Below are 15,787 nucleotides of genomic sequence, written 5' to 3'. Positions count from 1 at the left end.
GTGTTGATTTTATATCTACTGTGGGTACGATAACATATTCACTATGCTGCTCATAATGGCTACCTAATTTCCTACTTTCTTATTCATTGTGAGAGACCTATGAAATTCTGTCACACCTTCGTCCTTATACTGGTGCATTCAAAATTTATGAATGTCGATTTTCTTATATTTATGACAAATTTCTGATGAACATGGCAAATTCTTCTTTCTCCATTTCTGGATCTCAGAAGTGAGATGTAATCTAAATTGTCTAACACTTAACATGTCTATACTGGTATTCACATGATTTTTAAAGAACACATGATGACAACTGAGTCCGACAATTCTAATTTTCAATTTTAATTTTATTTCTCAGTCATTCACTCTTCTAAAGCAATAAACATAGCTGGCTGGCATTTCACACAGGCTAAGATACAAATGGATGAAAACAAAATTTTTGGAGATCATCAAAAATTTTCAGCTAACAGCTTTTGTACTAATGCAATATGCTAGTACCAGTACCTCTCTGTTATTTTCCAAACTTTGGTACAGGAGAGCTTCTGTGAAGTTTGGACAGCAGGAGGGACATGACGGTGGAAGTGAAGTCTTGTCTGGTTGACAATAACACTCTTGCGTAAGGTAGTTTCCATCTGTCAGGAAGTTTCAACACAGACAGTGCCTCATACTCACAGAATAAACAAATGCAACATTTGTGAGTTGTCTCTTGAATGATGATTGTCATCAGTCAGCCAACAGTTCTAAGGGTAGGCTTGCTTACGAGTCACTGAATCCTTTTGGCAACACCTGACAAATTTCTGCTTCAAAAGCACTTTAGATTTGCACAGTGCTTTCAGGACAGACACTATTAACACAATATACCACTCAAACATTGTAGTTAGCTGACAATGGCTCAAGATGCAACTGTAAAAATCTGGTAAAAGATTAAAAACTGTATTGATAAATCAAACAGAAATGGGGAAAAATGCATGTTCACCAGCAAACTGATATAAATAATAACAAATTCTGTACTCAAATAACTCAGTAGTCTCATTAACTCAATTTTTTTTCTTCTTATACCAAGTGAAGGCATTCAACACACTGAAAGCTGGTGAAAATGACAATGTATGTGTGTGTTCCTGCTTCTAGTATGTTGTGTCCTAAATCATTTTACTGAACTAAATACACAAAAATAGTGGCACAGAAAGAATTAATGCAACTAATAAAAAACAGACGTTTTTATCTCATTAGAAAGTTTACATACATGTGTGCAACAGAAACTTTCTTATCCACAAACAGCTGAAGGAGGGCCATTTGTTGACATTTCTAAACATTTTGCACACAATTAACATCAATAACTTCGTCCAAAAAGAGAATAGAACAATGGTGTCCTATTGCATGCTGGATGGATACATTTATCATTAGGTTCCAAGGTATCAGGCTGGTCAAATGGGATGCATAAACCTTTGGCACCCATGGCAAGAGCTCCTGGTTCAGCATCTGCATCATCCCTTGAAAAGAAACAAGACATTTGATTAAAATTAAGTAATAAAGTTGGACTGAAAATTAGCAATTTAATGGTCTTATGTACCATGAAAAAAATCAATTCTCTATCATACTGCCTGCGAGGATACTTCAAACTGAATGAAATGAAGGTACAGAGCCTAAAATATCTCTGATATGTTCACTTATTTTCTTTTCCTGCAGTCCTATGAAACAGAAATGTCACCACAAATGCCCACTGGCAGTTGAGTGCTTTACAGAGATATCCCTGAAGTCTTTGCTTATTTGGTTTGTATATGACATACGGATGACAACTGTTGAAAAGACGTGTTCAGGGAAGAGGAGACCATATCAGGTGGGGGGCTAATTTGTTAATTTAGCATATATTGGTTTAAATTCTACTTTGTTAAGTTAGATTCAAACTGCACATCTCGTTTCACCAAACATTTCTCAATGTATTTCAAATAGTGGCATTTGCATCACCCACTGTCAGAACAGAATGCGAGGAACCTCAACTTCAAGAATTCTCTAAAACAATTTTTTTACACTTGACGGAACTGTGCAGTCACCTGAAGTCAGTTTATTTTCACCAAACCTACTGATAGTATAATAGTGAATTTTGAACCTTCTTTCTTTGCTTTGTTTTATGCCACACTTGAAAAGCTGATATTTTTCTTAGAACTGTTTGCGCCTGAAAGTTCTCAACTTGTATTTTATAATGTTTTCAAAGATTTGCACCACACTTTCTCTATTCTTTCAGTATCCAGTAGTGTGGAGCACTTAACGCATGATTTTTGTCAAGAATATGACATTCTGTTAATGTACAGCATATCCCTCCATTTGTGGCACGGCACTCAATAAGACTCATGTTCATCAGACTCTCACTAACCTGTACTCTGGTTTCATTAGAAAGATTTAAGTGCTGTGTAATGTAAAAGAACAATTTTTTTTTTTTAGTATCTGAGCATTAACTGAAAATTATATGCATTTAAGATGATTTCCTCTCTCCCACACTCCCCTCTTTCCCCTTACAAACACTGTTCCTATTTACCACATTAAGTAAATGAGAAACCTTTTACTCTGATGATGATGACGTATCTGTTCCAGTGCCCTCAGGATCTATACAGCTCTGCACTATACACAAAATTATTTAGATGGTTTACCCTTAAGACATACTTGTGGAAAATGCTCAAGGGGTAGTCCTTTGCTTAGAACCATCAGAGGATACTAAAGGAACATAATAACGATCATCTCCCACAATTACAATTCCTCATCCGTATTGTGGGAGATAGGCAATGACGTAAATTACAGGACTGCCTGGATGGGTGAAGTACAGTGGGGTTTGTGTGTGACCTGAGAGACCGCTACAATAGTTGTGAAGGTCCTACAGAACCCTGAAAAGTGAGCCAACATGACTCCAGTGAAGCTAAATTAGGCCCAGCAAGCCAGTAGTAGATAATCCACTTGCTTTTAACAATCAAATGAGCCTCGGATCAAAACTAATAACGAAAGTAGAATTTTAGAACATGTTTTTTGCTCGCGTATCATGTCATTTCTGGAAACCCAGAATCTACTATGTAGGAATCAACATGGATTCCGGAAACAGCGATCGTGTGAGACCCAACTCGCCTTATTTGTTCATGAGACCCAGAAAATATTAGATACAGGCTCCCAGGTAGATGCTATTTTTCTTGACTTCCGGAAGGCGTTCGATACAGTTCCGCACTGTCGCCTGATAAGCAAAGTAAGAGCCTACGGAATATCAGACCAGCTGTGTGGCTGGATTGAGGAGTTTTTGGCAAACAGAACACAGCATGTTGTTATCAATGGAGAGACGTCTACAGACGTTAAAGTAACCTCTGGCGTGCCACAGGGGAGTGTTATGGGACCATTGCTTTTCACAATATATATAAATGACTTAGTAGATAGTGTCGGAAGTTCCATGCGGCTTTTCGCGGATGATGCTGTAGTATACAGAGAAGTTGCTGCATTAGAAAATTGTAGCGAAATACAGGAAGATCTGCAGCGGATAGGCACTTGGTGCAGGGAGTGGCAACTGACCCTTAACATAGACAAATGTAATGTATTGCGAATACATAGAAAGAAGGATCCTTTATTGTATGATTATATGATAGCGGAACAAACACTGGTAGCAGTTACTTCTGTAAAATATCTGGGAGTATGCGTACGGAACGATTTGAAGTGGAATGATCATATAAAACTAATTGTTGGTAAGGCGGGTACCAGGTTGAGATTCATTGGGAGAGTGCTTAGAAAATGTAGTCCATCAACAAAGGAGGTGGCTTACAAAACACTCGTTCGACCTATACTTGAGTATTGCTCATCAGTGTGGGATCCGTACCAGGTCGGGTTGACGGAGGAGATAGAGAAGATCCAAAGAAGAGCGGCGCGTTTCGTCACTGGGTTATTTGGTAACCGTGATAGCGTTACGTAGATGTTTAATAAACTCAAGTGGCAGACTCTGCAAGAGAGGCGCTCTGCATCGCGGTGTAGCTTGCTCGCCAGGTTTCGAGAGGGTGCGTTTCTGGATGAGGTATCGAATATATTGCTTCCCCCTACTTATACTTCCCGAGGAGATCACGAATGTAAAATTAGAGAGATTAGAGCGCGCACGGAGGCTTTCAGACAGTCGTTCTTCCCGCGAACCATACGCGACTGGAACAGGAAAGGGAGGTAATGACAGTGGCACGTAAAGTGCCCTCCGCCACACACCGTTGGGTGGCTTGCGGAGTATCAATGTAGATGTAGATGTAGATCCTTTAAGCAGATCTGTTGGACACGGTGGCCAACATGGCCCGATGAAATATGGATTTGTCTGACAAATGTATAAGAATTGGGTCTACTGAAGTTTTGTCCTTAGAAAAGGATGCAAGAATCCAGGATATCATATGGACAATGACAGAGAGGAACATACCAATAATGGTAGCAAGGTGTTGGAAAAAGGATATCAGATGTGGCGGTCACGAAGAGACAAAAGAATGATGTCACAATAATAGCAGCTAAAGAACTGGCAAACAAAGAACTTACTGTAGAAAATATACACAACAGAATAATTGATGGAAGGAAATATTCTTGATGTAGTCCAGGTTTATGCTCCTCTCATAGGACGTGAAACAGATGAAAAGGGGGAGTCTATTATTAACACAGGGAGGCTACGGCACTGGGATCACAGATCTACTTCAAACTTTGTACCTCTTTACTAGACCCTTAAAACAACATAATGTACGAGTGGTAAGGCACACTTCTTTGGCAATTCCAAGAAAATAGCAAGAGAAGTTTTACGCGTCTATTATGTAACTGATGTAGTTGTGCATACGTGCTGGACGTTAAGAGTTCATAGTGGTCAAGTGATTACTGTTTGTGCTTTGTAAGACGAATGTGTGCGAGGCGATGGTTCATCTCACACTCAAACCTTTATTTTTGTAGTAGATGTTTAAATTCTGTGAAATTAAAAAAAATTGCACATACACTATTCGTTCTTGCTACATTAGTAATGTCTCACCACTTTGCAGGTTAACCGCCAAATGGGGCCTGCCTCTGTGTTTGAAGTAGTTCCGGTACCTCACCAGACTGCTCGTATAAAGGATTTTGCAAATCACAACAGAACTCCCTTTCAAGAAAACACTGTGTGTTACTTAATTCATTTGTCGATAGTTAAAAATATGTTTTTTTGATTAATTAAAATAGTATGTAATCAAATAACATTTATATTTACTAAAACTTCATGTAAACACACATTTTTTATTATATTACCTCTCAAATGTCATATAAATTAAATAATATGACGAGTGATGAAAAAAATACATATTACAAATTTAGTTTGAGCTGGAGTCAAACCGTTGCCTCACAGATATTTGTCTTACAAAGCTTCAACACTAGTCACTTAACCACATGAACTCAAACAGCCAGCACCTACGCACAGATACATCCATTACATAATACATGCATGAAACTTGTCTTGCGACTCAAGAGTTGCCAGAGTAGTGCACATGACTACTTGCACATTATGTTGTTTTAATGGTCTACTAAAGGTGTGCAAAATTTGAAGTAAATCTGTGACCCCCCAACGTTGTGGCCTTCCCTCGTAAAGTGGAAGACACTGTAACATCTAACGAGACTGGGACTATAGGAGACTTTAATGTTAGAGCTGGAATTAGTAGAAGAGCATATGAAACAATCATAGGATGCCAAGGGCAGGTCACAGAATGTATTATTATACACATGTCTAAGAAACAATGGATAATCGGTAACGGATGGCATAAGGAAAAGTATGGTCACAAGTTCATCAGATACAGTTGGAATTTTTAACAGATATCCATAACAGACTTTGTAATAATAACTTAAGGTTGCATAACATCCCTGACAGAAGTGAAAGTGATACAAGGCATTAGTGTTGATGGTGAACACAGAGTAGTGGTAGGGAGAGTGAAGTGATTCAGAAAGGGTACATACAGGGGAAAAAGACAGGCAAAAATCAAATGATGGAAACTGAAAGAGAGAAACGCAAGAGCTATATAGAAAAAAAGATTAGGACACAGCTCCCCAAATACGAGAGGAAGGATGCAAAGGAAAATTGAGGAAGTTCAAACAGGCCATAGTCAATGCAATAAAAGAAACAAGTGGAAGGACATCAACAAAAATCTGACACAAAGAAATTCCATGGTGGAATGACAAAATTGCAGAAGCAGCCATACAGAAGAATAATGCATGGAGAGAATGGTCCAAAACCAGAATGGAACGTAACAGGGAAAAATGTAAACAGCTACGTAGAGCAGCAAGGAAAATGATAGCATTGGCTCAGATGTCCCTGGAAAAATTCACAAAAGAAACAGAAGAGAATTTTATGGATTTAAAGGGTGCATAAACTTTGAGACTACATAAATTTTAAAATATTTGCAAAAGTTATGATGCTAAAACTTCTGCACCCTCAATACAGGCACGAATAATTGAGTTATACCATACAGAACACAACATTTGCCTCAGCCTGCTTTTGTGCACACTCTGTCTGAAGTATCTGTTGGGCTAGGGGCGGCATGGGGGCAGAGCATTTGATGTTATGATGTCGGAGCAAACCCAGAGAGTCATCATCGCCAACTGCAACTCCAAGAAATACACCAGACGAAGGATTCCAAGAACCCAAAATGAATAATGGAGAAGAAGACAGTATCAAGCTTGGATGTATATTTTAGGCAGTATCTTGTCTTGAGTTTCTGGACCGACTCTTATGATAGCATCTCTTGAGACATCATACACACTGTAACATAGACTTAAAGTAATTTGCCAATGAGAACCCCAGTTTACTGATTACAAAGAATGGGAAGGAACTGTTTTGTGCGGCGCACTACAGTTCAGAAACTGTAAGAGTACTACATGACTGACATTAAGTTCAACGTAGTAACATTACCACAAATTCGTGTGGCACCCATGCAAGGTGACAAGAATATATTATACTGTATATTAGGAAAATTCACGTGATAAAAAGTTTTGAAAGTATGGGTAGAATAATTCCAAAATCTATATGAAGGACAGACCATACCTTGAAAAGGACTACCAGTAAAACCCCACGTGCTACAGAAAATTTAACAATTTTCAACATACCCTGGCTTGACGACAACAGTAATACTTCTGGGCTATAAAATACAATAACTCATGTTTTAAATAGGATACTTCAATGAAATCACATCTACTCGCATCATAGGCCAATGATTTGTAGACAAACATAAGAATCAAGAAGAAATCCATGTTAAAAAGTAGCAGGAATTGATAAATACACACTGCAAATCACAAGCTAGTTTGACTTTAACGTCATTTGTGGCCTTTTTAGCTTCCTGTAAAAAGTCTTGAGAAATTTTTTAATTTTTTTTTTCCCATAACAGAGACCAGACTCCTGTTATTCAAAATAGAAATAGAGACCAGAGATTGATTGGACATGGATGGTCTGAACTCTGTTCTATTTTTCTTCACAAGTCTGAAAACATTTTCATTTTCTGCATTGCTATGGGGTATGGTGATAACAGAAAGCATTACTCTAGAAATTCGGTTATACTTAAGGAGTCCATTGACTCCTCAAATTCTTGATATTTGTGCCCAACAGAAATCATTTGCAGCATCTTGATTTGCAGCTGAAGCGTCATCTACCTGAAGAGCTGTGAACTGCCTCTGGAGCTCTTTCATCACCTCATCTGTAGTAGTTTCATTCTCTTCCAAGACAAAACAGATGGAAGAAAATAGTCCATCTCCAATTTTGTCTAACTTAGCAATTTGAGAATGCTTAACACATCGTCCTTGAGTTGAAACTTCTTGATGATGTATTCAAAAACAGTATGAAAGTAGTTTCTCACTGATGCAAAGAGAAGGTATTTTATCTGTATCCTTGAAATCATTCACTATGTTTGAAGTATGAATGCCAATAACTAACTCATCATCACTTCTTTGATTTTGAATCAAGTTGTACTCAACTCAAAGCAATGAGGAGCTTTTCTCAATAGTAGGGTTAAAAACTTAGTGAAAAACTACTTTAGCAAATCCACTAGACGTTCTAATAAAAAGTTAACTTGTGAGAAGAAATTCGAAGGGCAACATTCAACTTGCAAAATATAAAAATAATCAAAAGAAGGAAAGTGCAAAGGGCCTTTTTAAGTTTGAGGACAGGAACATAAACAATTTTTTCCTCACATGCTGTAGCAGAAGTCTTACTTTTTACAACAGGTTTGTCACTTTTGGAAGAATAAGCTATTGTTTTAGGGGCATGTGCAGTAGCAGAATCAAGAATTCTCTTCTTCTGATACTCTTTAGATCCACATTGTTCAACTCTAGATGTTTTGAAAGATGTCGAGCTTGCAGAAATTTTTGGGAACATAATATTACTTCTGCCTCGAAGAAACAAAGAAGCGGATCCAGTAGTCTGATAAATATCTGCCTAAACATAATCACCTAGTACATACATGCTTCAGAATTTTCTTTGCTTCTTTATTGTGGAAGTTCTGAAACTTCTGAAGGCGTTTTTTTCTTTTGACAATCTTCTTTACGAAATAAAATGTATCAACAAGGATCTCATCCACTTTAAATGGTAATCTTCCAGCACCTCTTTCACCTGCTAGATTAATGAAGCGGCAAATGCAACCTATGATGGCAATACCTCGTTGAACTTCCTTCAGAACAGCTGAAATGCCATTTTTGTGCCCTGTCATAATAGGAGGATTGTTGGAGCAGAAAGCCACATAGCTTTCAATTGGCATGTTATGAGAATTCAGCTGTGATAACATCAGGATACGTATGTTTTGCCCTGCTGATTCCCCATCTAACACTGGTACGGCATATTTGTACAAAGATTAAATTGCATTAGACAAACTTCATCTCCAAGAAAAACAAATATAGAAGAAAGTTCAGGTCGCAATATGAAAAATATTATTGAAAGGCTACTGACTGTAAGAATGATACATTGCAAGCAGAAATAATCACTATTTCTGACCAGAAACACGTATAACAAACTCCTGAATCGTGTTGTAATATATGGCAGAAAATCAGAATGGTTTAGGACAGACAGAGGGGTTTGACAAGAAAGTGTTCTCTCACCAGTGCTCTTCAATATAGTCAAGCATATCATTATAAGGAAAGTTTGCCACTGGTCAATAGCAGACAATATGAAAATCATAGTATTTGCAATATGATGATTTGTGAGAAACTGGAAGGGCAAATAAACACCTGACAAAGGGTAACTGAAGAAGCAGTCATGGAAATAAGCTTAACAAAAAGTGAGGTAATGAATACCAGCATGAAAAATTATTAAAGAAGTAATTTTTTTTCAAATATCTAGGAGGTAAGCAACAAAGAAAGAAAAAATCAAGGATAAAATTTTGGAGAGGATACAAAATTTTATTATTGTGTATTGGACATAATTAGGAACTGGAAAAGATGTGCCAAAGCAATGATCATGATATGCAGTACATACTATCTACCAATTTTGACCTACGGATCAGAATATTGGGATATGGACAAAGAAAGATCTAAGCAGAATACAAGCGACAGATCTTGAGTAAGATGAGAAGGGACCGGACAAGGAATGAAACAATGTGAAACATACTTCAGATGAATCGCCTAAAAGAAACAAAGGAGGGAAAAAAGCTGCATTGGCTTGGCCACATTAAAAGAATGGGACAAGGAAGACTTCCAAGAAGAGCTCTGGAATGGACAAAATCTGGAAGATGACAAATTGAAAACCGCAAACAAGATGGAGTGACTAGGTGAAAAATGATACAGTGGACTACAGTGGGAGGAAATGCTGAATGATAGAATGTGGGAGAAAAGAGAAGAGTGGAAGAGGTTCTGTGAATGACTTGCATAAGCAGAAATATTTCAGGAAGAAGAAGCAGGAGATCTAGTTAGAGTGCATTCTTATAACAGGTGAAATATAAAATAATGCAGGGCCCTTAAGATGGGACAGTGGCAATCTGTTCCAGCATCACATTTAACATTTATACAAACCACATCCATCTCAAAAAAGCTATCCCTTACACTGATTCTAAAGGTGCCTCATTATTCAGTGGCAATTATTTAAAGGTTACTCCATGGATGGATGAGCAATGTTACAATGCTCAGGTTTGTACAGTGTGGATACAATTTTTACACCTGTGACACCAAGAGGTGTTTCTGCCTATAGTTAAGAGGTGTCTCTCTAGCCTCAGCATACAGGCTGGAAATAGGGGTGGTCCTAAATGCCACTATCACAGTTTAATTTGCTGATGGTGCATTACATGACTTTTAAATCCAATGGTTTGGCAGAACTTGGTAGAATCACTGGCCAACAGAGCTGGAGTCATAAAAGGCTTTGCAAAAGTTGAGAAAACATCTCTGTCTGATCCAAATGTTCGAACTAGTTTTTCTCTTTACAACACCAGTTTCAAAGTAAATGTATCAAAAATCTTTGGTTATTATTTAATTAAATATAACCTGCTTTACTGGACTTACTTACAAGGGAATGGTCCAACAAGACATGTAGAAACCTACCCTGAAAAGTTTTTACACAAGAATAACACAACGAAAGAAATGCACCGCCAAAGTTATAGCTGCTAAGAGGCACAAGTATTTTGTAAAAAAGGTTGAAGTTTTTTTGCCGGGCTTTTTACAGCTCTGCCCGCCTAGCAGGCGGCTTGACGAATCACTTGCGCAGCACCACATAGTGGAATTATCTGGAATTCACAGACATCAATTTTAAGCATCTAAAGCGAACACATGCATTTGCACCATTTGCTTCTGTATGAGTAGAATCGTTTATACTAGAGGGAACGGGAGAGAACATGAGGTAGCGAACATTGCCTATGAATCCTGTGTTGTTAGTTTTTAGAACTAATAATTGGCAGGATACAACTCTATCTTGTTAGAGCCAAAATGTGAAACTTTACTATTCAATGAGGATTATTTTGCATGGCAAGCTCACTGTTCTTGATGGAGTATGCAAAATGGCGAAGGGAAGGAAGAATTTAAGAGTCTCAATTTGTATGGGAGCATGACATGCGTGGAGATCATGCAGTTTACATGGAATCTTCATCTCTCCTTAGCATTGGTCCAAAATTTTCATTGTATGTCAGCTGCCATTTTCACCCGGATTCTCATTACCATTGAGTGCAAATTTATAAACAGAACAGTAATTACAACATCAGGCATCATTTCAAGAAGTGACACAGCTAGCATTTCCACTGCACGTGTAAGGTCTAGTGGTCATATTCATGATTCCCTCCCTCCCCCCCCAAAACCAAAATGGTCTAATGGCAAGCATGCGCTTCGTGAACCAGTGCGGGATCAAATTCCGTTCAGACAACATTTTCATTATGATTTTTAACCGAGCATTCACTTCTCACAGATGTTGGAATGGTCGTGTAAGACATGTGGTTCGGATTCCACATTAAAGTGCAGGTCTCCATTTTCCAATCAGGTAACTGGGGAAGGTTAGGTACACATAAGTAGTTGCAGTGGCGTCCAGTTGAAGGACCTGTAAGAGGCCTACCAGGTACACCAGACAGAATTCTCTTTTGCTTGTGCTTGTTAGCTTGTTTGCTCCTGTGAAAATCTGGCTTAAACCAAACAAACATTGTTTTGAATAACTTCATATCAACAGTTCAATTCTTGCACATGTAATTCTGATAAAAGTGGCTAGCAGAGAAAATAAAATCATGGCAGTAGCATGGCGTGTCACAGATGACCTCCACAATGAGAACTTGTAATTTGTTGAAATGAAATGTGTCTTGCAGTACTACATTTTATAACAATTCCTGTAGCCATTCCTTATAATAATGTTTGAATGTTGTACATTTGACTATCAGTGAAACAGTTCTTTGTTAATTCCCTGTATTCATCACAAAAATGCAAAGTGTCTATTGAATGACAAAAACAAACATTGTTCTTGCACCAGGCACGCCGTACAAAGGAAAAATTGATGCAGTCAGGCACTTCAGAGGAACCACTAGTTGTATTTAGACAGAACTGGGATGGAGTCAGAAATGGTCCTGGTCATTGTTCTGCACATTGCACTGCTTACCACACATACCTGATCAAATTCGTAAAGCGCGGTGAATAAAACCGGTAATACACAAATGACTCGAGCTTAAGAATACTGTTCCACTGATAAACCTGAAATGACTGAGAGGTTTCGGAAATTATGTTGTCTGATAATTTCCTGAAAAATGCTTTCCACTGTTGAAAAAATTTTTTATCAAGAGGTTGAATCATGCTAATAGTTCCAGGTGGAATCCACATTACATCTACAGATTTTTCTTCATCCTCCACAAAAACAGGGGTATTGGTATGTCCAGACCAAGAATTCAACAAAAGCAATGAATTAGTTTCTGCAGCTGGTAGAAATACGTTTTGAATGAAATGTTGAAAATTATTTTTTCCCATTTCTCCAGATTTTGATGCATCACTTACAAGATTTTTGCAACTAAACAGTCCATTTTTATTTTTGGTCTTAATTTGCCTTGTGGCTCTTGAAAACAGATATACAACTGTGGAAACAGTAAACCGCTCATATACTTATCACTGGCGTTATCATATATGAATGTGTCATTGCATTCATTGATTGGGTGACTGACTCCATTTTTTTTTTTTTTTTTTTCACCCCGAAATGATAAAAAAGCAGTGTGAATGCAGTTCTTTCACGGAACCTGACCGATCAGCATTATAAGCAGCAGTTGCTGACTTTACATCAGCTATGAATTTATCTATATTACTGTCTATTACTGGTAGCTGTTCTAAATGTTTACGTGACGTAAAATTGGTAATTTTGCAACTTCCTACTCTGTACTATTTCTTGAATCTGCATAGCCAGGTCGATGAAGCCTGGAAATTAGCAATGTTCATGTCAAATCTCCATTGGCAACGGTGTATAGCCTCTCACAAGCAGTTCTAAATCTTTTGAACAGTTTTTCATTCAGATGGTTTAGGGTTTCCATTTGGCGCATATTTCTCACTTCATGTAATTCATTTTTCCATTTGTACAGTTAACGTTCTTATTTTACGAAATAAAAATGCCTTTGGACACTGTGTAACTTCAAGCATTTTTTCCCTCTTTTGTTTAACCAATATTTCACTGCCTTTTCTTTTCTTTGTCGCTGAAAGCTGTTGCAGTACATGGATTTTTTAGGTTTGGAAGGTATTCTTCTTCAGAACTGTTACTAGCACAACTGACGTCATCCGAACAACAATTCATGGAATTGTCACAGTTATTTCCTATTACTTCTAACATATCCACAATTTCAAATGAAACCTTGATATCATTTGAATGAATGTCAAGGAAATCAACTAACAAACAAATGACACATATTTATGTCCTCAGGAGAAATAGGCAATTACGGCTGGAAATCACGTTCTTCATATTTCATTATTGCTAAATTGAGAAGATTAATTGGATTCCACATTACTGTGGAACTGAAAAAAAAGGGTACTGTTAATAGGAACGCCTTACAAAACCACAATAAATATTGATTCATCTTTATCTGTATTGTCAATACTTACCAATACAGCAAAAAGCAACTGATAATTTGTAATAGATGTTACTGGAGTGGCTAATTCGAGAGAATAATAACTGTGTATTGTAGTGTCGCAGAAATTATCAATGAACGGTAACCTGAAACATCCTTTACAAATTACAATCGGATTGTGTCATGTTTCGTTTACAAATGTACTGCTGACCTCGGCTGTGTGTGCGCGCCTAGTTGCACACGTGCAGTTGCTACAGTGCCGGTAAAGGTGTACATTTCTTACGCCGCATGGTGTGCTACAAATTTGGCAATTTTCAGCTATTTTTTTAATAGTTGCAGTGCCTCTTAGCAGCTAAAATTCTGACAGAGCATTTGTATAATTTTCTTCCTGTGTAAAAAATTTCAGGGTAGGTTTTGACATGTCTTACTCGACCATTCCCTTGTTAGGTAATAGACAAGATTGACATAATTAATTTACAGTTTGATTTCTCATAAGGTCCAGGTATAGAGAAACCTTGTCTGTCGTGATATGGAAATTCGCCCATGACAATAACTTATTTGTGTAGAAAACTCATAAAACCATTGTCTAGATTCACTTCTCAAAATTTGTTGGATTAATCAGCTCATAACAGATTCACCACATGTTTAATACAGAATATTATTTATACTGCTCTGATAAAACCTATCCCTCATTCGAATCTCAAGTTATCAGTTTTCTGGGTGCACTTCCCACTGTCGATTCCTCTTCTTGTTGTTACTTGGGTTTTCCTCCAAGTGAGACTGATGTCCACCCAGAAGTCATACAAGCAGAAGGCTTCTATGCCAATTTCATCTGCATCACTCAGTTAAGGTCTGGACGAGGAGGAGATTATAATGTTTAACATCCCATTGAAAACAAGGTCATTAGAGACAGAGCACAAGCTCAGATTAGGAAAGGACCAGGAAAGAAATCGGCCATGCCCTTTCAAAGGAATCCCGGCATTTGCCTGATTTGAACTGTCATCCTCCTGAATGAAAGTCCAGTGTGCTAACCACTACACTACCTTCTTTGGCAGGTTGAGGTCCGTCAGTGTGTGATGTCACCTGCTATACCAATAAACACACTTATTATCTGGTGTCTCTCAGTGTCCTGGTGGACTTGTCAGTTGGTCCTAGGATTTCTTTTTTTTTTCTTTTTTCTCTCGACATGTTGCTTCCTTCAACTTTGGATTTTTCTGTTAAGTGGAATACATCAAGCTGCTTGTGATTCAAAGTCCACATTGAACTAGAGGTCCCCCTGTGCCTGGCTGAGTAAATCAGTTTCAAGGTCACAGGAAGATGAGGATATACCACTCCAGTATGACTACGCCTAACAAAGCACTGCAGTCTTCAGACAAATCTTTGAGTTGCCACATTTTATTTACTTACTTATTTTAATCATTTGTGGATATTACAGACATCAATACTCTTACAAAGAGAAGCAACAACCCGTACCGAGGCTATCTTTCTTTGCAATGTTAGCAACAGTTTATATCTTTAATACAAAATTTTCATGTAGGATTTGTAGTGTCTCTTATGAGACAATGAAAAATGATTAATGTCAAAGTTTAATGTGAGGGTATGTCAATTATTATCCGCAATTTAAATATATTTTCGTTTATTTTGGTAGTACTGTCGTTATACGTTGATGACGCAAAAAATTCTGAAATGGTCGCACAACTGTTATGCACGATGAAGGAGCCGGACAACCGTTTACCGCCACAAATGAAGAAACTATTGAATGTTCATGTGAAATGATTCCCTTAGACAGACTATTCACTATTGATGAAGTGGCACATCGTCTGCATATTACTAAAAAAGATCATTACTGGTGATGAAACATGGATCCATCACTATGAGCCAGAGAGTAAACGGCAGAGTAAGGAATGGAAACATCCAATTTCGCCGTGCAAGAGAAGGTTAAAGTTTTTTGGGATGCACAAGGTCCAGTTCTGGAACATTATGGGGAAAGGGGCACAACAATAAACATTATACATTACAGTGAGATGCTTACTGCCCGGCTAAAGCCTGAAATTCGGTGTAAACGCTAAGGATTGCTGTCAAAAGGCATTGTGTTGTTGCACGAGAATGTCTGTCTGCATACTGCTGCCCACACTACTGAAACACTCCAGAAACTCAAATTTGAAGTACTGGATCATCCTCCATATAGTCCCGATCTTGCCTCTTCTGACTATCACTTGTTTGGTCCACTCAAATGGACATTAAGTGGCTGTCTATTTGCCTTGGATGAAGCAGTGAAAGATGCGGGGCATTCCTGGCTTGCAGCTCAGCTG

The 15,787-nt window shown here is 37.9% G+C and overlaps 1 protein-coding gene across 1 annotated transcript in view; it reads right to left on the bottom strand.

Moving 5' to 3' along the window:
* Positions 1–1,199: 1,199 nt before the first annotated feature.
* LOC124601218 (bifunctional glutamate/proline--tRNA ligase) overlaps positions 1,200–15,787 on the bottom strand; it is a 252,178-nt gene continuing 237,590 nt past the window's right edge. Inside the window, exon 26 of the mRNA XM_047136226.1 lies at positions 1,200–1,487. Within this exon, the coding sequence (XP_046992182.1) occupies positions 1,328–1,487 (160 nt within the window). The 3' untranslated portion in view covers positions 1,200–1,327. The remainder of the gene's footprint in view (positions 1,488–15,787) is intronic.

Source organism: Schistocerca americana, chromosome 1, assembly GCF_021461395.2.
Source record: "Schistocerca americana isolate TAMUIC-IGC-003095 chromosome 1, iqSchAmer2.1, whole genome shotgun sequence".
Lineage (NCBI taxonomy): Eukaryota > Metazoa > Arthropoda > Insecta > Orthoptera > Acrididae > Schistocerca > Schistocerca americana.
Note: the sequence above shows the minus strand (reverse complement) of the source record. Positions and strands in the feature narration are given on the sequence as shown.